The following is a 23,737-nucleotide window of genomic DNA, read 5'->3' as shown; positions in this document are numbered from 1 at the left end:
TGAAAAATAGGAATCAAACTTCCATGGTGCATACATGGCTAGCTTAATTAGACTAGCTCAACTCAATGCTTACAATTCCTCAATATCTTTCCATTGGGCTATGAAAGCAGGTATTTGTCCATTGAAGTTATTCCCGCGGACGTCACTACAGAAGATAAATAAATGAACTTAAAGAGATAGTGCTTCGTAACAAGAGTGAAACAAGAAATGTAACATCAACATCCACTTACAAATATGCCATGTTTTTAAGTTGATCAAACGATTGACGCAAATTTCCACTAAAATTATTATTCGGTAGGCTCCTGAAATCAAAAGCGATAACACGATTGTTACAACAATACAAGTCATGAAATATACTTCTCTAGTTGCAGTTGAAATGTATTTCTTCGTATTGGTGAAAATTGTTGATCCCAAGAGTTTCCATGTATAGTATTTTTGGAGTACATTTAGAGGCAACATCGAACTTTTAGGATTTTTGAATTTTGTAGGTGGGGTCCAAAGTTTTGATTGGGTGCTAATATCCCTCAGGTCATGTTTGATTCACAAAATTAATAGTGAAGTATTAATAATCCTATTAAATTAGTGCGATATTCACTATCCAATTGGATTAATATCCATTGGATTAATAATCCCACCCCTACCCCATTACTAATAATCTTACAAATTTGTTGGATTAATTATCCATTGGATTAATAATCCTAAACCAAAATATTAAAACAAACATAGGATAATTGGACCCACGGATTAATAATCCTAATCCCATGCTCTAATCCACCCAATCAAACATGCCATCAGAGTTTAACCAAATAAGTTTGAAAATTGAATTTATGGCCTGAGTGCCCTCAAAAAAAATAAAAATAAAAAAATAAATAACTCAAATGAACAAATAGGGTCCAAAATACAGAGAAATATTTGTAAATAAATCTATCAGTTTTGTGTCATGTATTTTTTAGATTTCAGCAATTTAATAATTTTATTAATCTTTAATATAAGGAATTTTACAAGTAAATGATGTAATAGAATTTGAGAAGGTCTTCTACATTGAGTAAAGAATCAAATATAAAGCAAATCAATATTTATAAAAATTTTAACATTTAGAATTTAAACTGTAGTTCCATATAAATTAATGGATTTGAAGGATATGACCATAATTTGAGAACCATAATTTTGAATTAAGGTGGAAAAACCAGTAAGTCTGTTTACTCTGGTAACCAAATAGACATCAGAGGGAGGCTTACAGATATCTAAGATTTGTGAGATGCCCTAGCTCATAGGGAAGTTCCCCTGAGAGCTGATTATCAGATAAATCCCTACAAAAATAATAATAAAATATTGAGAATAGAATAGTTCACTAACAATAAATAAATCACATACGAAATAGGATCAGTAGGGTTTTACAGAGCCACAAGGCTAGAAAGGCTCCCCAGTTGAGATGGTATCTGTCCTGACAATAAATTACCATCTAGATCCCTGTAATTTGTTAACAACAACAACAGAACAATAGACCATCATATTACTATCCACAACACTACCCAAAAACAACCAATCAATAGTTTAGATTTATTTTACTCATGCATTCATATTTTATCAATTTAATCTCCACCATACAAATAAATTTAAGATAAATTATGAGTTAAAAATGGTGGGTTCATATCATTGATGGATTACTATTATTGTATTAAGAGCTATACTAAAAATTTACCCAAAAACATCAATGGCCTCGTTTGGGAAGTGACTATTTTAGTAGGCTATTTTAGTTTTTGGCTATTTTAAGTAGGCTAAAATTTTTGTATTTGGGAAGATGATTGGATTTTTTTGTGGTTAGATGTGATGTTTGTGAGAGAAAAAGTGAAATGATTATGAGTTTGATGTGATATTTTGTCTTATTAACTATTTTAGCCTATTTTATCTTTTTGTGATTTTTAACCTAAATTTGACTATTTTTTTTCTTCCCAAACACCCGCAATGTGTGTTCATATTTATTCGACACATGCAAACTTTATTGTTGGGTTAAACCTAATAAAACCTGTGTCAGTTGTGCAGAGAGAGAGAGAGAGAGAGAGGGGAGGGGCGAAGCCGTCACACTTACAACTCTAGTAGAGATGGAAGAGCACCCAATTCTGGCGGGATTGGACCATTAAAATTGTTGTCTGCGAGGCTTCTGCGGAGGGAAAAAAGATGCTTCTTATTGATGCTTGAAAAGAAAATTGATATATGCCTAAGCAAATGACAGAGAAAACAAATATGATATAAAAAAGTTTCGGAGAAATTAAATAAATAAATAAATTAAAAGTTTAATTCTCATAATAAATTAAATTATAAATTTTTAATTTTTTTCAATATAAATCTTAAATTTTTACTGTTATCTCAATCTCAACCATCAGTTTATTTATGTTAAACAAAACTACTAAAGAAGAGTATTTTAGTATTTATACTAACTATTTTACAATATATATGGGAAGGATCTATTTGCACCCAAAAATTAGGTTGAAAAATTTTTATTTACACAACCACTAATTCTCTCAGTACACACTATTAACAGATTAAATTTATGTTTCAATAATATCCTCAAATGAAAAGATTGTTAAGGACAATATGGGAGTATATTCTATCCATTCAAAGATTTCATATATAAAAACACAAAATACACTTCACACATTATCATCACCTATAGATATATAAACATCTAAAACAAAACATCCAAAATATATTAGTTTTGAAGATCTAAGGGGATAAAAATATTGAAATCAATTGGTTTAGGATTTAAGAGCATTGCAATTAATTGATTTTAAAGATTTAAGATTTAAGAACATTAAAATCAATTGGTTTTGAAGATTTGCACACCATAGATAACACTGAGATTGTTGATTTCGAATAATACAACAATGAAAAAGTCAGTTTACTATTTAAAGAAATTGCCTGTTTGTGGCCACGAGGCCTTACTTGTAGGCAAAATGCCATATGTGTATAATGTTGTTCAAATTGTGAAATTAAATAAATAGATTTATGAAAAAATCAAATTATATACCAAGAACATATGCTGATAATTACAATTAAATTTTAACAGAAATACACAAAACAATAAAAGGGTAAAGAGACGAAACCGAAGCCTGCACGGAAGTAGTTTCCTTAAAACAGATTTCGCCGCCTCACGGGTCGAGTGCTTGAGGAATCCAGGCGTCTGTCTCCCAGGATACGACGGTCAAAACCAGTTACGACAGAAACACTTTCTGTCTAACTTAGCGAACAAGAACAGTGGCAGCACTCTCTCAATGTAGGAACTTTCTGGCAAACTGACTTGTAAAATGGAAGCAAAAAAATTTCTATATTGAAACTTGATAGGAGGGTCTCAATTTATACATGTAAAGGGGAGAGAAGAAGAGCCTCCAGCCTTTAAGGCTGGTGATTAAAACACCAAGCATCCATAGCCCCTTTCCAAAAATATGAAAGTTTGGATGCCCAAATGATTCACACCCTTTAGCCAAGAAAAAGGATTTAAATACTCTTTAAAATCCTATTCATGAATCTAACATCATGAGGCAATTTCTTGGCAATTTCTTATTCAAAATCCAATGGTTTTTGACTCACTTGGACCTAACACAATAAAAGGTTGGGATCCACTTTAATATTTAATTAAAGTCACCACACTTTAATATTAAATTAAAGTCATGAATCCCCCACATGAATAAAAATTGACCGAAAGACTCAACAAACGGACATCGTTCAATAATAATGACTCGAAGAGAGAGTACAACGAATTAACCCCGACATCAGAGAATGTAGCTTTTGGCTTTGAACCTCTCCTAGTGAAAACCTATCGAGTTTACTGGCTGATCAGTGAATAAGACATCTTGAACTGCTCTGCCGTTTATGTAAACTGAGACAATAGATCTCACACAGGAATTACTCCTACCACCATTCTGTTCTCACTGGTATGCCCTGTGTGGCCCTAGACACTAGCCTGGTTCAGCGAGTGGTTTTAAAGAATCTTGGCCTGCCCAATTCTTCTAGAAGCGGCCCCACTTCACACTCACATAGGTGACTCTACTTGAGTATCCTGCAATACTCAGCTCAACAGCTTAACACACTAGAGTCATTAAAAGCTTAGCTCAACCTCTACACTTGCAGGTATCACTGATAGAAGGAATGGCTGGAGGTTTAACCTCCTCAGTGACATACCACCGTTACATGTAATTAGGTTGTCCCATTAAACCTAGATCTTGGGATCTCCAATCAACTAGGTTGGGTTTACATTCCGGTAACTTTCAAAGACCTTAACCCCATTTCTTTTGACGACGTTTCGACTAACACTCGACTTAACTCTTTGGTTAGCAGATCTGCAATGTTGTCCTTAGACTTTACATAGTCTAAAGAGACAACTCCATTCGAGAGTAGTTGTCGTATGGAATTATGTCTACGACGGATATGTCTAGACTTTCCATTATATATATTACTCTGTGCCCTACCAATTGCAGATTGACAATCACAATGAATACAAATAGCTGGCACAGGTTTAGACCAACGTGGAATATCTTCAATGAAATGGCGAAGTCATTCTGCTTCTTCCGTTGCTTTATCCAAAGCAATAAACTCTGATTCCATCGTTAATCTAGATAAACACGTTCGCTTGGAAGATTTCCAAGACACGGCTGCCCCACCAAGAGTGAACACATATCCACTAGTGGACTTTGAGTCCTTAATATCTGATATCCAATTCGCGTCACTATATTCTTCAAGCACCGCTGGATATCGAGTATAATGCAGCCCATAATCCCGAGTGTAGCGTAAATACCTTAACACCCGCACAATGCCCTTCCAATGAGAAGCATCGGGATTACTTGTGTATCTACTAAGCCTGCTAACCGAGTAAGCTATATCCGGCCTAGTACAACTCATCAGATACACTAAACTTCAAATTACCCGAGAATATTCTAACTGTGAGACACTTTCATTATTATTCTAGGTAAAATGTAGACATAAGTCTACATGTGTCGATGACACACTCGTATCTGATCCACTAAACTTCTCAAGTATCTTATCAACATAATGAGACTGAGAAAGTACAATTCCGCCAGAGATTCTGGTAATCTTAATTCCCAGAATAACATCTGCAATGCCCATATCCTTCATGTCAAACTTAGAGTTTAACAACTTCTTGGTAGTTTTGATCATTTCATCGTTACTACCTATAATGAGCATATCATCAACATATAGACACAAAATGACATAACATCTGTCAGTGTCTTTAACATAAACACACTTGTCACATTCGTTGATTCTAAACCCATTTGGCAACATTACATTGTCAAACTTCTCATGCCATTGTTTAGGCGCTTGGTTCAAACCATACAAAGATTTGACAAGTTTACAGACTTTCTTGCTTTGCCCTGGAGTTGAAAACCCTTCAGGTTGCTCCATGAAGAGTTCTTCATTCAAATCCTCATTTAAGAAAGCTGTCTTTACATCCATCTGGTGTATCTCCAGATTGCGCAAAGCTGCTATCGCAATCACCATGCGAATGGATGCTATCCTAGTTACAGGTGAGTACGTATCAAAGTAATCCAGGCCTTCTCGTTGCCTGTACCCTATGATAACGAGCCTCGCCTTATACTTGTCAATAGACCCATCGGCCTTCATCTTTCTTTTTAAAAATCCATTTGCAGCCTAAAGGCTTACAACCTGGAGGTAAATCTACCAACTCCCAAGTGTGGTTCTATAAGATGGAGTTAATCTTACTTTTGATCGCTTCTTTCCATCAAGGACTCTCAAGAGAAGGCACAGCTTCGTGAAAAGTTTGAGGTTCGTTCTCAACCATAAAAGTCAAGAAGTTTGGATCAAAAGACTTGGACATCCTAGCCCTTTTACTCCTTCTAGGCTGATCATCACCTTGATTCTCAACTTGATCATCAAAATGATCATCATCACTAGCAAGCTCACCAAATTGCTCCAAAACCTCAGAACCCCTTCTTAGGTTCGGCAATGTCTTCAAAGAAACATGCATTCCTTGACTCCATGATGGTATTCCTGTGAATGTCTGAAGTTTCAGACTTATGTACAAGAAATCGATATGCACTACTATTATGTGCATAACCAATGAATATACAATCCACGGATTTCGGGCCTATCCTAACCCGTTAGGGTGTAGGAATCGCCACTATTACAAGACACCCCTACATTCGTAAGAATTTATAAGAAGGCTTAACGCCTTTCCATAACTCATACGGGATCTTGTCCACTTCGCTTCAACACAAGTTTCACACTTGTGTTTCATCAGAATAACCTTGTCGAACTCAAAAAACCATGCGAAAAACATGTTTACTGAGAAGAGACCTTGAGACAAGATTCTAACGAATGTCCGGAACATACAGGACTTCATTCAAGGTTAGCTCTTTTCCTGAGGCTAACTTCAGGACCACATTTCCCTCAACAAATGAGGTAGTAGAGTTTCCCATAAACAACTTCTCACCGTTTGTAACCGGTTCGAAAGTTGTAAACAGCTCCTTCTCAGAGCAGATGTGGCGTGTAGCCCTAGTAAAACTAAAAGTCTCGTTACCACAGTTGTAGCACTTCCCAAAGAATCGATAACCAGGTTCCTGCAGCTTGTATGCCAGCTTCTTTGCAACACCACCCCTTGGTCCCAGCTTAGAGCCCTTGTTCACGGGGGGGCTTCTTCCTTACCCCAGAAGATTTGCCATGCTCAATGACATTGGCCTTCACTGAGGAGGTACTCCCTCCTTTCTTTCTATTACCCTCCTCATGACGGAGTCGGATAATTAGGTCTTCTTTATAGAATTTATACAAATTTTTAAACAAATCCTTGTGTCACAATGATTATGAAACTCTCAAAATCATATCACAGTAAATACATTCCCAGAATGTCATCAACCGAATTAGGCACCCAAATATATTAGGTCCGACCTATCACTCTGAAGCCAATAGTCTTACTATTAGGAAACACAAATCCAGTGTTCAATAGTCTACTATCCGGAACTTCATAACATGGCCAGTAGTCTTATCACTAGGAATCACTAATTTCTCAGCATGTGGTTAGTAGACTTTCTACTAGTAGGAATCACAATGTCTTAACTTGTGATCAGTAGTCACTTTACTACTAGGAATCACAACGTCCTGACATAGGATCAATAGACTCTTTCATTACTAGGAATCATCATGTATTGACATATGACCAGTAGCCGCTGTACTACTAGGAACCATAATGTCTTGACATGTGATCAGTAATCTGTTCACTACTAGGAATCACAATCTCATAACTGTGTAGCCAGTGGTCTAACACCTCCTAGGAACCACCAATTTTCTATCTCTGTGATCAGTGATCTTGTACTCACTAGGAGCCACCAATTTAAGAATATATTTGGAATTTAAAAATCCAAAAAATATTCACCTACTATAACAGGTTGTCTCAACTTTACTTTCAAGCAAAGTCACATAGCAATCATAAATGCTATAAATAATACAAAGATACCATACTAATTACCTCTGATTAATTCAGAGATATTTTAATGCAATCTTATGATTTCCTTAACCATACTTGATCTCTCAAGATCTTCCTTTAAGAATCTCGTGAGGCAAAGGTTGTCAGGTGGAACAACATTTCTGTTTGTCACTTTTTGAAGCCATTTCTGAAACATCACAACAGAATTTCACTTTTGTGATTCCAGAAATTAAACTTAACCCTTCGAAAATCCCTCAGATGGAAATTTAATTCAAAACTAGTCTCACCTAACCTAGAATCGAACATGGTCAGGAATGTTCCCAGGAAGACTGTAGGGGTCACATTGGTCCCACTTAAAACCCAATTAACCTTTTGACAAAACATCCAAGAGCATGTTGACTCCTAGTCCATAGGAAACAATTTTAAAATTAAGATTTCCAGGGGATAAACCAGGTTATAACAAACCAATTTCCAAGAAAATAAAATTTGCTACCAGAATTACACCATTTATAAAAGTTAACCGGTACTCTCGGAACTAAGCCCATTATTTCTGAATAAAATCAAAAATATTTTAGCTAAAACTAAAATTTGGTTTCCTTTCTCAAAACCAAAACACTTGGGACATAATCAGATTATAACTAAAGACTTTCTCCAAACTTGGTTTTCCAACACTTTGGAAATAAAATGATTAAACCCAAAGACTTCCTCAAACTCCAAAGGTTTGAAATCAAATCCGTCTTAGTTGTCATTTCTGAATAAATAAGAACTACTCTTTAGCCAAGGCTAAACACTTTGGTTTCTATTACAGAAAACCAAACCAAATTCCAAATTTACAAGCAATTTAAAAATTGCTACAACCAAATACATGCATACAAAATGCTACTAATAAAACAAGCAAATAAAACTTGTTACCACAAATTGATAAACAAACCAACTAAATCTCAAGCAAAACATGCTTCAAACATTTAAATAAAATAGCCAATCCATAAGGATTCTATTTAGTTCAAAAGCCTTTCCACGCTTAAGTATTCCTATTCAACACAAAAGTTAGTAGTCCAAACATTTTTTGTTTTTTACATCCTAAATACTATTCATTTGGTTTTATATTTGTTTTTTCATTCCCTTTCGCATTGGTATGCCTACAAAGAAAGTTAGTAGTCAACCACAACAAAATACAAGCAAATAATCTAAGCAAAAAATAAATATAATAAATAATAGAAACCATCTAGCCAACTATTTATAAAATTAACCAATGAATTAAAATGCCAATTTAATGAAAACTTAAAAAAAAAAAGTTCAATACTCATGAGTTATGAATGAAATTAATTCATAATAAACATTTAAACTAATAACTCTAAATAAATAAATTAAATTCAAAGTTAATGAGCCCAATTAAATAATTCAGATTAATGCACCAAATTAGATAATTTAGATTAATGCACCCAAATAAATTCAAATTAATGCACCCAATTAAATAATTTAGATTAATGCACCCAATTAAATAATTCACATTAATGCACCCAATTAGATAATTTAGATTAATGCACCCAATTAATTCAAATTAATCATGTACACAATTCATAAAAATTCTATAACTCTAAATACATTAAACTAAAATTAATAGGCAAAAGTTACAAACCAATAACCATTTAGCAATTAACATATGCAAATAATTCTAAAAACATTAAATTATGTAATCTAGTCTAGAAAATAATAAGCATGTAACAAATTAAAACTATAATAGAATTAGCATGTCAAAATTGCAACATCCATAAATTATATTTTATAACCTTAAAATTCATGCAAATTATGATAGAAAATTCTGACTAAACTAAGCAATTAGAGAGTACCATTGCATAATTTACAATCATTGAAATAGTGAGCAATTCCGCAACAATTCCTAGTAACATTATACAAAGCTAACCTAATAATCTATATAAATCTATTCGATCAATTTCATAGAAAATATATATATAATCTGTTTTAAGCTTGTTGTTCAAATTGTGAAATTAATAAATAGATTTATAAAGAAATCAAATTATATACCAAGAACATATGCTAATAATTACAATTAAATTTCAACAGAAATACACAAAACAATAAAAGGGTAAAGAGACGGAACCAAAGCCTGCACGGAAGCAGTTTTCTTAAAACAGATTTCGCCGCCTCGCGGGTCGAGTGCTTGAGGAATCCCGGTGTCTGTCTCCTAGGATACGATGGTCAAAACTAGCTACGGCAGAAGCACTTTCTATCTAGCTTAGTGAACAAGAACAGTGGCAGCACTCTCTCAATGTAGGAACTTTCTGGTAAACTGACTTGTAAAATGGAAGCAAAAAAATTTCTATATTGAAACTTGATAGGAGGGTCTCAATTTATACATGTAAAGGGGAGAGAAGAAGAGCCTCTAGCCTTTAAGGCTAGTCATTAAAACACCAAGCATCCATAGCCCCTCTCAAAAAATATGAAAGTTTGGATGTCCAAAGGATTCACACCCTTTAGCCAAGAAAAAGGATTTAAATACTCTTTAAAATCCTATTCATGAATCTAACATCATGAGACAATTTCTTGGCAATTTCTTATTCAAAATCCAATGATTTTTGGCTCACTTGGACCTAACACAATAAAAGGTTGGGACCCATTTTAATATTTAATTAAAGTCACCACACTTTAATATTAAATTAAAGTCACCAAAAATCATTTTTTCCAACATATAAAGGGTTACACCATTTCTCTTTCGTTAATGTAAGCTTGAGGGCACTTTTAATTTTCATTGTATTTGTAGTAACCCAAAATATCCCAGCTTATTGGGATAATCCAAACAAGTCCTAACAATGGGCCCAACTCAAGCAAAGAAGCTCATCAAGTAAATGTTTAGGGCAAGTCACACACATCTATATAAAAGGAGAGCATCCCATAGAAGAGAAGTATGCCTCCTCTCTGCAACAGACACACACAAACACTTTACAAGTTCTTCATTTATTCTTTTTGATTCAAGGGTTCTAACTTTATCATCGGAGTGTTCTTGGCCGACAACCCCGATACGGTGGCGTCAACCATGTTTATCTTTGTAAATCTATGGGACAAAGCTCATCCCTTTATTGGATCTCTTTAACAATCCATGTGAGGGGATTTTCTCGGTCTCACAATTGGCGCTGTTTGTGGGAAAGACCAAAAGAATTCAACGAAGAAGATAACAAAAACCACCGCTCGGATCATTGTTACACGTTACTGATTGCAGGTTTATTATTATGGAATCTTTCCATCTTGGAAATAGCTTTGGATAGCCTTACAGACACACACACACACACACAAAAACTTTCAGACAACATGGTGCTAAGAGATCTACAATTGGGTCTTAATTTTCTCTCTCAAAGATTGTTGAGCACCATTTCCTCTCACGAAGGCATCTGTTGTGACTAAGGAACAATCAAAATAGCCAAGCATGGAAATATGTATCTTTCAACAACAATAGGTATACAAAGAAGATAAACCAAGAATGGTTTTCTCAATCGGCATCACTTCAGCTGCCACCTCTTACTTAGTATGGGTTTACTATCACAAAAGTGAGTCTACGTAGCAACGATCGACCATTGCTTCAGCTCAGACAGATGATGGCTACTTAGACCTAATCTTGTGGGTATCAGCAACCTATTGCCACAACCTAGTAGTTCAATGCTGGTCTCTTAGCCCTTATTTATCAATTCAGCCATTGGACCATGTCTATGACATCCGGTTTCTAGGTCATTACAATATCGTTATAATGCCGAGAAGATGACAACACCAAGAAAAAATTCAGCTGTACGTGGAAATAGAGGTATTGACACTTCCTCAAAGGGCTGCCGATTTGAAACGAGCAACAACAAGAACCAACTCACCTCAACTTTAGTTCAACAATGCCATAGTCATCCTCGTGGTGACATCGAAGAACATGCATATCAAAGATCTACAACTGGATCTTGATTTTTTTTTTCTCTAGAAATGTTCTTGGCAAGCTAAAGACCAAGAAAAGTTGCCGACCGAGTTTAAGTACCCATTTTCTTTCTCTAGAAATTGGGTCTACGTTCTTCTTCATGAGAGCAACTTTTCAGCAATACAACAAGAATTGCTTGGCCAATTAGCTCCACGACATCACCCTTTCACTCTAATAATGTCGCCGCCGAACACTTGCAACACTGCCATGCAAAATTTTTTATTAAAAATCAAGACATACCACAGCCAATGTCATCAACTTCACCTTAACAAACAAGAAATGCCCATGCCATGGATGTTTGCTTGACATTGTCGTTATCTTGGCCAACTCGGCAAATTGGAAGTTACTTGGACATCATCCACTAGCTTGAAAACACATCTTAAAAGCCTACTCGACAACATGCATCATGCCCTCATCAATTATGCTCCTAGAAAAACTTAGACTTGCATGGTATCAGAGCATAAATAAAGGAAATTTTCATAATTCATTTTCATTAGTGGTATTAAAGCCAGTACGGGCCACTTTTCAAAATTTTTGAAGAAACAAAGCACAATTTCAAATTTGTCAAGATTTTGAAGGTGTCAAAATCAAGATCTGGATACACCAGATGGTTCGTATCAACTAGAGGAGTCTAGACCCACCAACCAAAAAGCCAAGAACTACTGAAATTCACCGGTAATTGCGAAACATATCAAATTTCCAGAAACTAAATTTTTTTAAATTGTCAAAATCTAATTTTGAATATACTAATGTGAAGTACTCATTGAGATGAGTCTAACATAAAAAATCGCATCAAAATCGAAGCTAAAACGAAGCCATACATGTTGATCAAAGTTTTCCCAAAAAGTCAACTTTTCACTGGAGATGACAACCAAAAAACCAATGAAGAAATCATCCAAAGTCGCAGGCGAAGTGCAATTGGTTGATCTGAACTATCATATCTATTTTGGCTAAATCTAAGCCATCTAGATTCCAATCACTATGATGCAATAGTTGTTTCTAGCTATTTGGAGCATTCCGAACACATCCGTATGGTCAAATTTTGCAAAGTGCATACCAAAAATTTGGAAGCCTATATAACAATTTCAATTTAGACCCAACCCATTTCTTGCTTTTGAATCTAAGAATCCATATCCTTAACTATTGTTCATTTCATTTTCATGTTGTTGCTGGTTGAGTTTGGTCGTTTTGGAGTTATTGTTGCGTTTGGAACAAGCTGGGAGTTAGTTTTCAAAGAGTTGTTGTCCAGATTTTGCTTGTTCGCTCAAGCAGTTTTTCTTGTGCTCAAGTGGTCTTTTACAATCTGTAAAACTTATGAAAGTAGGGTATCTTTGCTTGAGTAGTCTTTTACAGGTCTGAGTTTCTAAGAAGGGGTCATTGTGCACTTGAGCGGTGTTTTTGGTCGCTCAAGCTGTTTGCGTGTCTATCAATTTGGGAAAAAGGGTTTTTTGAATCACTTTTGACTTTCTCTCCCTCTCTAAAACATCCCAAAGCCCTAGTTCTTCACTCTCTCTCTCTCTCTCTTTAGTTCTTGCATTCAAGCCCCAAATACTCACAATTTATTGATTTCTTTACCCTAGTCCTTTGGAGAAAAAGGTAAAGCACGTCGAGAGCTTCAATCTAATCGAAGAGGATATTATTTTCGGCTCTGCCTAACTTCAACCCTAGCTCTCTCTTGTCTTCTAATCCTGAGGTAGGGATTTCTTCAACCTCTGGTATGATTTTTACCTTAGTTATTTGTCCATTGAAAGAATCTAGTGATTTGGAGATTTTGGGTTAAACCTAAGGTTTGATTTTAAAATGTAAAAAAAGAGTTTTCAAATGGATTCTTGAGAAAGGTTGTGGGGACATGTTTATTGTTGAGATATGTTGAAATGGTGGATTTCTTTACTTAAAATTGATTTTGAAAGTAAAAAGGGGTTTTGTTCTAAAATCATGGATATTTGGTTTTGTGAAAGAAAATGAAAAATGATGTTGGGTTTGAAAGAATAGAATGAATTTGTATGTTGATGATGATGGTGGAGTTGCATATGTAATATCACTCTCATTTCAAAAATGATGAGATTATATCATTTGTTAGAAATTATTTGTTGAATAGAAATATTTGTTTTGAACTAACAAAAATATTTGTTTTGAACTATCGGTGGAGGATAGCTTTGATTGTTGTAGAAATTGCATGACGATTAGGTGAATTGAAACTAATTACTTATACATCTTACATTGAGCCTTGATTCGTACTTAAACATTGAAAATGTATTGTTTTGAGAAAAATGGGTAAATATCATGGTGAATTTGGTTAGGGGGTGTGGTTGTGATTATTATGTTGGCCTTTGTGTCCTTGGTGAAAGTCTAGAAATCTGCACGGTTAGCTGCCTATCCTTCCAATTAGTACCTGTAAAATGGCTTTGGTAGTATTTGTATAGCCTACTCACAGACACGTACCTAGAGATTCCCAGTGTTTTGTATCCACTGCCCTATTTTTTGATATAAAAGGTTATTTTCATGAATCGATATATAATCTGGCATTGCGTTGTTTTGAGATGGAAATGTAAAACATTTGACAATTGGCATGCATATGCATCCATCTCATGACTTTGTTAAGATTCATATATTGTGTTAAAGTACCTCTACTGAGCTTTGGCTCACCTTGTATAGAAAACAACTTTCAGGTGCTAATGATATGTTTCCACCAAGGACATAGCTTGGGAGGACTTGAAGCCGAGAACTTCCTTTTGTTTATTTGATATAATTATTTTTGTACAAGCCTTGGGTTTTAATTGTGTTGAGTTGAACTCATTTTTGTGTACCTAAGTATCGACTTGGAAAGATGTAGCCATTAGGGCATATAATTGGTTGGGTTTTTTTTTATATCAATGTTTATACACATGTCATATGCTATAGATTAAGGATCTCGAATTTATGAATGTATGCAAGCATATGTTATCTTTTGTATGATCAATGATTTAAATGGAATATGAAATATGATGTTATTGATCAATTGTAAGGAATAGTATGAGATGGGCATTTTGTTATTATTTCGGGTTACAACTTAGTATCAAAGCTACCAGGTTTGAATACTTAGGGATCGCAGAATGTGGTTTTTACCACAATAGGTTATCTCACTAGATGATATTAGAAGTAGACCTGGTATGGTATGTGATAACATGCTTATGTGACTAGATGAATGTGGGATTTAATTTCATAAATATTGATTGCGCCTACGAGTTTCTTGAAGTCCTGTTAGAAGAGCACTTGATCACTGCTATTTTTAATTGAAACTTTGCAATGTCGCGGGACGATCATTATCTAGAAAGGAAGTTCGGTTATGTTTATGTGATTAGGTGCTTATGTAGAGTGAATTATTTGTTGCCCACCATATTAGGATGTGAGTGAATTAGCTTCGACACATTTGTAAAGGTGCTAATCTATTGTGTTAACTTTATTAGGATTTTAGGACGTGGTGATGGTAGGTGTGGCAAGCCTAGGCGGTAGGAGGTGCCGTTATCGGATGATATTCCGGTGCAAGAGGAAGGAGTTGGTCAAGCCAACGTAGGAATGACGACGGGCTGGGGCGGGGCCAGAGATTACACTCCCCGTCCCCGATCCCCGAAGGCAAAAAAATCCCCATCCCCGTCCTTGTCCCCAATCCCTGGTAAGGACGTCATCACCTCCCGCCCCCGCATTCTAGTGGGGATCGGGTTTTCTCGACCCCCGAAAAATTCTAGACCTGTTTGCTTGTTTGTTATTTATTTGTTTATTTATTTATTAATTTTGTTCAACACAAAAACAAAAAAAACAAAAAAAAATCTGTTTTCAGTATATTTCATCATCATCGTCAACAATTGAAAAAAAAAAAAGATCTGAAATTGTTCATTACACACACACACACACACACACATATGTATCTATCTATCTATCATCATCAACAATCATCAACTTAAAAAAAAAGAAAGATTTGAAATTGTTCATTACATACACACACATATATATGTATGTATCTATCATCATCATCATCAACATCAACAATCATCATCACACATATATAGATCTGAGTTGTTCTCACAGATCAACTAGTGCATTGGCTAACTTAAGTCGTATGCCGTCGTTTGGGTCAAATCGAAATCCAAATCATCCACTGGAGTTGCGGCGGAGGCCGGACAGAGGCAGTGTTGTAACGGAGGAAGTGATGAGTGATGTCGAAATCTATGGAGGAGGACGGGCAGAGGTGGTGTTGCGGCCATTTTTTAGGCAGATGTGAGAGTGAAGCAGTGGCGTTGAGGAGTCGAAGAGGAGGCCATGGTAGTGGAGGCAGTGGTGGTGAAGGATCGGTGGATCTGTTTAAATCTATTCACGATTTGTTCTGGATAATGATGATGATGATGATGATGATGATGATGAGAAGTGAGAGAATAAGAGAGACAAATCTAAGTGAGGGAGAGAGAGATGAGAGATGCGATCTGAGACAGAGAGAAGTGATATGAGGGTTTGGTTTATATATGTATAGAGAGAGAGAAGTAAAATAGTAATTTCACTTCGGGGACAAATAGAGACGTGGACGGGGCTGGGGGTCGGGTCCCTGTCGGGCCGGGTTCAAATTGCCATCCTTAGGCCAACGTGGTCGAGCCAGCAAGTCAACAAGCCATGGGAACTTTGGCCCGCAAAATGGCTGGAGCTTTGCAAGAATCCATCGACATTCTCAAGGTTGAGTGTCAAGTCCAGGCCCATGTTGTTGAGACATGCCCATTTATTCTGAAGAGGGAGTTCTTTCGGTCAAATCCGGATGAGTTTTTAGGGGATCCAAAAGAGCTATTGAAGGCGGATAAATGGCTTGAGTAGATGATGAAGATGTTTGAGACGCTTGGCATTGAGGATGACAAGTTGAAGATGACCTTGGCATCTTTCCAGCTGAAGGGAGATACGGGTCAATGGTGAAAGTATGCACGAGGGTGCATTGGGGTGACTTGGGAGGCCTTTGTCAATGCCTTCCAAGACAAGTTTTTGCCTCCCACTGCTAGGGAGAAGTTGAGAGTTTAGTTCCTGAAGCTCAAACAACTGAGCACACTTGTAGTCGAGTTTGAGACTGTTTTTACTAGCCTCTCTAGATTTTCCCTAGAACTCGTGGTGACGGAGGAATGTCGTTGCATCAAGTTTGAAAAAAGGTTGAGGACCGAAATCCTTTTCAAGGTGGTCAGGTCTATGATTAGAGATTACGGTCACCTTGTAGAGGCGACGGCTCACCTAGAGATCACGATCGAATCTGAGGAGGAACAGATGAGGGGCTCCAAACAGACGAGTTAGAAAGTTCATGGAGAGGTACAAGACAACAAACGGCAGAGAGGTTCCATCGCATAGTAGTCCCAAGCAGCACAATTTAGATCCACTTTTCCTGTGCCAAGTTCTGGCTCAGGGAGAGGTAGTCAGGGTGGGATCACTTGTTTCAAGTGTGGTCAGTTGGGCCATAAGTCTTCTGTTTGCCCGTGGAGAGGAGAAGGGCAACAGTCTGCACCATCTTTGACTCGTCCTCAGAGCTAGAGTATGGGGAGAGAGCAGCCATCTACCTATCATCAGTGTGGGCAATTGAGGCACTTGAGAAGGTTTTGCCCTCAAACAGGTGGCACATTTGGTGCATCTAGTTCGAGATAAACACATAGCCATCAGCCTACCCATTCATTATAGGCCTTGAGGGCCAATCAGGGAGCCTCTTCGGCTTAATCAGTGTATCAATTCTATGCTTCGAGGGGTGAGCGGGTAGAGCAAAGACCCACAAGGCATGTGTATGTTGTTACCACTTCAAATTAGTTGCCAGCATCTTTTGTAGTGAGAGGTAATTTTTTGTTGTTCAATTCTCTTGCTAGTGTGTTGATTGATACTGGTACATCTCATTTCTTCATTTCGTCTACATTCACATATGTTTTGGTTTTAAAAGTGGCTCAGTTAGTGCCTCCGCTCAAGGTAGAGTCTCCAGTTGGGGTTAAGGCTGTCTTAGACTGAGGATGTTGCAGTTGTGAGATAGAGGTTGCTCGTCGCCGACTTCCTTTTGCTTTCGTATTGTTAGACATTTCAGGTTTCGATGTCATCTTAGGCATGGATTGGTTGTCTTCATACGTTGCCATTATAGATTGTTTCCGTCAGAGAGTTACGGTGTGCACCTTGAGTGGTGACTGTTTTTATTTTCTAAGAGACTGAGCTGATAGAGTTTTGTCACTAGTGTATGACTCACGTGGTCAGGGCGAGCTTAATTTCCTCTTGTAACTTTATTGAGTAATGAGAGTGATGTGGTCTGAGTTGATTTGTTGAAGGGTAGTTTATGAATACCCAAACGTCTTTCCAGAAAATCTTACTAGTTTGCCACCCCATCGAGAGATTGAGTTCTCCATTGACTTAGTGCTCGGCACAGCACCGATTTCCATGACACCGTATAGCTTTGCACATGCCGAGTTGTATGAGTGGAAGATTCAACTCCAAGAACTGCTAGATAAGGGCTTCATTCGCCCTAGTACATCGCATTGGGGAGCACTGACTCTCTTTGCTAAAAAGAAGGATGGTACATTGCGACTGTGTATTGATTACCTAAAGTTAAACTAGGTAAATGTTAAGAACAAGTACCCATTACCATATATATATGATCTGTTTGACCAGTTGAAGGGATCTCGTTGTTTTTCTAAGATTGACTTAAGATCAGGTTACCACCAGTTGAGGGTGAAGGAGGAGGATATTCAGAAATGGCATTTCGTACGCGATGGCCATTACGAGTTCTTAGTAATGCCTTTTGGGCTAACCAACGCACCGGCATCATTTATGGATTTGATGAATCAAATCTTCGGTGAGTTCCTAGACCGTTTCGTGGTTGTCTTTGTTGATGACATCTTAATCTACTCACCCTCCGAGGAGGAACACTTATGGGTTGTACTTGAATTAGTTAGAGCATATAATTTATACGTTAAGTTCGGGAAGTGCGACTTCTGGTTAAAAGAAATTAAGTTCTTAGGCCATGTGGTATCCGGGGAAGAGGTGACTATAGACTCTTCTAAGATAGAGGTAGTGCAAGATTGAGAACAACCTAAGAATACTTTTGAGATCTAAAGTTTCTTGGGCTTAGTCAAGTATTACCAATGTTTTGTGAAACACTTCTTCAGATTGGCCTCACCATTGACTAGATTGATGAGGAAGGGAATTAAATTTGTGTGGAGTGAGACTTATGAAAAGTCGTTTCAAGAACTTAAGGTTAGACTCACCACTGCTCCAATTTTGATTATTCCAGAGAGGGGTTTAGGTTATTTGGTATATTGTGATGCGTGTTGAGAAAGTTTAGATTGTGTATTGATACAAGAGGGGAAAGTGGTAGCGTATGGTTCACGGCAGTTGAAGACACATGAGAGAAAGTATCCTACTCATGACCTAGAGTTAGCGGCAGTGATTTTTGCCTTAAAAATCTGGAGGCATTACTTATATGGTGAGAGATTTGAAGTGTTTTCCAATCACAAGAGTTCAAAATATCTATTTTCACGGAAGGATTTGAATTTGAGATAGAAGAGGTGGATGGAGTTTATAAAGGATTATGATTTGAGTTACACTATCATCCAAGAAAGGCCAATGGAGTGGCCGATGCCTTGAGTGGGAAATCCATAAGCAGTGTAGCTAATATTGCCATTTGGGAATAAGAGATATTAGGCGCTATTGGCGAGTTTGACTTGCATCTTGGGGAGTCCGTTGAGTTAGCCATTTTGTTAATTATAGTTGCACAACCTCCTATTATAGTGAGCCGAGTTATAGAAGCCCAATGGGGTGATCACGAAGTAAAGGCTATCTGAGGAAAGATATCTAGTGGAAAGGTAGAGAAGGGCTTAAACTTGTATCCTGACTCGAGTGTGAGATATCTATACTGTCTTTTTGTGCCAGAATCTTGTAGGGAGGAGGTACTTCGAGAGTTCTATCATTCACACCTTGTGGTACACGTGAGAGGCACAAAGATGTACCACGACCTTAGTCGCCAGTTTTGGTAGAGGGGGATGAAGAGAGACGTAGCCTTGTTTGTTTCAAGGTGCTTTACTTGTCAACAAGGGAAGGTCGAGCGTCAACGACCAGCGAGTTTGTTGTAACCCTCACCTATTGCTGAGTGGAAATAGGAGAATGTCACAATGGATTTTGTTGTGGGTTTTCTGAGGACACAACGGGATAATGATGCCGTGTGGGTGATAGTCAATTGGTTAACTAAATCAGCACACTTTGTAATTGTGCACGAGTGACGCGGTAGATTATCTTGCCGACCTTTATGTTAGGGACATGGTTCGACTTCATGGGGTCCTTGTAACTATTGTTTCGGATAGAGATCCATGTTTCACTGCTCGGTTGTGGCAGAGCCTACAGAATGCCTTGGGCACTAGATTAACGTTTAGCACCGCTTATCCTCCTCAGATTGACGGGCAGTCTAAGTGAACCATTCAGATCTTAGAGGACATGCTTCAGGGTTGTGTTCTTGATTTATGGGGTCATGGGAGAGGCATTTACCTTTGGTGGAGTTTGCTTATAACAATAGCTTTCAGGTGAGTATTGGTATGGCACTGTTTGAGGCCTTGTATAGCTGACCATGTAGATAGTTCGGAAAATGTTTGAGAAGGTCGTGCTTATTCATAAGAGGTTGGTTTCAAATCAGAGTCGTTAGAAGAGCTATGCCAACTATAGGAGGAGACCTTTATCTTTTGAGATAAGAGATCATGTATTCCTGAAAATATCACCGAGACGAGGTTTAATGAGATTTGGAAAGAGTGAGAAGTTGTCTCCTAGATTTATTAGGCCTTTTGAGATTTTAGAACAAATTGGGGAGGTAGCTTATCGTTTGGCCTTATCGTCCCAACTTTTCAGAGTTCATGACGTATTTCATATTTGTATGCTCTGGAAGTACAAACTTGATCCTTCACATGTGTTGGAATAGACCGAGTTAGAGGTAGATGAGGATCCTTCGCACGAGGAGAGACCGGTACGGGTTTTAGTTACTCGGGACCAAGTCTTGCGAGACAAGACTATTCCATTGGTTAAGGTGTTATGGTGATCCCATGGGGTTGAGGAGGTGACTTGGGAGCGTAAGGCAGAAGTCCGTGAGAAGTATCCTGACCTATTTGTTAATGTTTGAGACTTGTATTAAAAATCTTATTCATGTTGTGAAATGTAAACATTGTAAATGCTTTGGAAAGTTGAATTATAATATTTGGTGTTGAAAGACTCTGTTTATCATTGTTACAGGTATAGATGATCAATGGTTTGGTCTAAATCCAGTGATTATATGTTTGATTTAAATTTCGAGGACAAAATTCCTTAAGGGGGGAGATTATAACGATTCTGGTTTAGACCCGACCTATTTCTTAGTTGTTAGTTGGGTTTGTTTGTTTTGGAGTTATTGTTGTGTTTGGAATATGTTGGGAGTTAGTTTTCAAAGAGTTGTTGTCCAGATTTTTGCTTGTTCGCTCGAGCAATATTTCTTGTGCTTAAACGGTCCTTTATAGGTCTGAGTTTTTGGAAGAGGGTGTGCTCGAGCGGTGTCACTTTTTCTTTCTGACGCTTGAGCGGTGTTTTGGTTGCTTGAGCAGTCTGTCGTGTCTATCAGTTTGGGAAAAAAGGTTTTTTGAATCACTTTTCACTTTCCCTCTCTCTAAAACATTCCAAAACCCTAGTTTTTCACACACTCTCTCTCTAGTTCTTGCATTCAAGCCCCAAATACTCCCAATCTATAGATTTCTTCACCCTAGTCCTTTGGAGAAAAAGGTAAAGCATGTTGAGAGCTTCAATCTAATCGAAGAGGATATCGTTTTTGGCTCTGCCTAACTTCAACCCTAGATCTCTCTTGTCTTCTAATCTTGAGGTTGGGATTTCTTCAACATTTGGTATGATTTTTACCTTAGTTATTTGTCTATTAAAAGAATCTAGTGATTTGAGGATTTTGGATTAAACCTAGGGTTTGATTTTGAAATGTAAAACAAAGGTTTTCAAATGGGTTCTTCAAAAAGGTTGTGGGGATGTATTAATGGTTGAGATATGTTGAAATGATGGATTTCTTTACTTAAAATTAATTTTGAAAGTAAAAAGAGTTTTGTTCTAAAATCTTGGATATTCGGTTTTGTGAAAGAAAATAGAAAATGATGTTACGCTTGAAAGAATGGAACGAATGTGCATGTTGATGCTAATGGTGGAGTTGGATATGTAATATCACTCCCATTTTGAAAATGATGAGATTATATCTTTTGTTGAAAATTATCTGTTGAATAGAAATATCTATTTTGGGCTAACGGGCGAGAATAGTTTAGATTGTTGTAGAAATTGCATGAGGATTGGGTGAATTCAAACTAATTACTTATACATCTTACATTGACTATTGATTCATACTTAAACATTGAAAATGTATTGTTTTGAGAAAAATGAGTGAATACCTTGGCAAATCTAGGTAGGATGTGTGGTTGTGGTTATTATGTTGGCCTGTGTGCCCTTAGTGAAATTTTAGAAACCCGCTCGGTTAGGTGCCGATGCTTCTAGTTAGTACCAGTAAAATGACTTTGGTAGTATTAATATAGTCTACTAGCAGACACATACCTAGAGATTCCCCGTATTTTGTATCCACTGCCCTGTTTTCTGATATAAAAGGTCATTTTCATGAATTGATATATGATATGGCATTGCATTATTTTGAGATGAAAATGTAAAACCTTTGACAATTGGCATGCATATGCATCTACTTCATGACTTTGTTAAGATTCATATATTGTGTTAAAATATCTCTACTGGGTTTTGGCTCCCCTTGTGTAGAAAACAACTTTCAGGTGCTGATGATTGCCTCCATCAAGGACATAGCTTGGGGGGACTTGGAGCCAAGAGATTTTTTTTTTGTTTGTTTATTTGATGTAATTATTTTTGTATAAGCGTTGGGCTTGAATTATATTGAGTTGAACTCATTTTGATGTACCTAAGTATCCACTTGGAAAGATGTAGCCACTAAGGAATATAATTGCTTGGGTTTTCTTTTATATCAATGTTTGTACACATGTCATATGCTACAGATTCAAAATATTGGATTTATGAATGTATACAAGCATATGTCATCTTTTGTATGATCGATGATTTAAATGGAATTTAAAATATGATGTTATTGGTCAATTGTAAGGAATATTATGAGATGGGCTTTTGTTATTATTTCGAGGAGTTACAATCTACTAGCACCTCTACGATTCTGATTATACACAGTTGCCTACCAACTTCATTTCGGCAATACTATCTATTGAGAGGAAACCCCCAAGCTTTCTTAAAAACCTAGAAAGTGTAGAGTTTTGAAAAGGAAAATTTGATTGAGGATAGTCATGAGACTCTTGAGAAATGATGATTGTTGAATACATTTGAATTATTGAGATTATTGGAAACATCATATAGCTTTGAGAAAGTTGAGAATGTGTTGGATTGTATACTATTGTTGTCTACCTTTAATTATCAAATTAGAGATAATTGTTTTAGCTATCGATAGAGGATAACATTGTCGTGTTGTAGAAAACTGCGTGTGAACTAGGCAAATTATAATATTTATAAATCACGCATAATATTGAACATATCATGAGATCATGGATTTCCATTGTTTCGTATTTTGACAATCTTATTGAAAATGGTTTTGTTGAAAGCAATTGTAACTCAAAACAAGAAAACAATTGTAACATTTTTTAGCGCCCCCCCCCCCCCCAAAAAAAAAAAAAAACAAAGGAGTAAATACCATGGTGAATCTGGTTAGGAGATGTAGATGTGATGTATTAATTTGGCTTTTGGTCCATGGTGAAAGTCCAAAAACACACGCAGAGTAGCTTCCAAATTCCTTCTAGTTAAGGGCTAGTAAAGTGGATTGGTAGTGCTCTATAAGACTATTTACAGACACCAGCTAAGGATTACTAGAGTTGTATTTACTGCCATGTTTTCTATTGAAATGAAAAGCGTTTGAATTATGGTCTTGGTACTAGTGCATGGTATCTAAATCTCAAAATGGAAAACTTACGTTTTGACGTGGCATTTCATTTGCATTCACAGCATGACATCATTAAACATCATACATATCATTAGGATTATCTCTACTGGGTTTTATGCTCATCCTTGTGTGGAAATAACTTTTCAGGTGTTGACAGTATGCCTTGCCAAGGTGATAACTTGGGAGGATTTTGGAGCTTGAAGCTCGTTTTGTTTTTCTTACTTTTTGTATAGCCAAGGGCTTTGATGTGTTGGGTTTATGACCTACTTTTGATGTAACTGGGAAGGCCCTGGAAATTGGTAGCCTTTAAGGAAAGAACTTGTAT

The 23,737-nt window shown here is 36.8% G+C and overlaps 1 protein-coding gene across 10 annotated transcripts in view; it reads right to left on the bottom strand.

Annotated features, from left to right (window-relative positions):
- The window catches only part of LOC114282669 (putative LRR receptor-like serine/threonine-protein kinase At1g53430), a 108,673-nt gene that overhangs the window by 43,731 nt on the left and 41,205 nt on the right, over positions 1-23,737 (bottom strand). For 5 of the 10 annotated variants that reach the window (XM_082887539.1, XM_082887542.1, XM_082887544.1 and 2 more), the window contains exons 5-9: positions 2,090-2,218; positions 1,399-1,470; positions 1,239-1,310; positions 231-302; positions 74-145 (exon numbers count right to left, since the gene is read on the bottom strand). In XM_082887539.1, coding sequence (XP_082743665.1) covers positions 74-145; positions 231-302; positions 1,239-1,310; positions 1,399-1,470; positions 2,090-2,218 — 417 coding nt within the window. Of the gene's footprint in view, positions 1-73; positions 146-230; positions 303-1,235; positions 1,311-1,398; positions 1,471-2,089; positions 2,219-23,737 lie in introns of all 10 variants that reach the window. The other 5 variants (XM_082887541.1, XM_082887546.1, XM_082887540.1 and 2 more) reach the window with 4 other exon arrangements.

This window comes from Camellia sinensis, chromosome 9, assembly GCF_055761805.1.
Source record: "Camellia sinensis isolate YWXY chromosome 9, ASM5576180v1, whole genome shotgun sequence".
In the NCBI taxonomy this organism is placed as follows: domain Eukaryota; kingdom Viridiplantae; phylum Streptophyta; class Magnoliopsida; order Ericales; family Theaceae; genus Camellia; species Camellia sinensis.
Note: the sequence above shows the minus strand (reverse complement) of the source record. Positions and strands in the feature narration are given on the sequence as shown.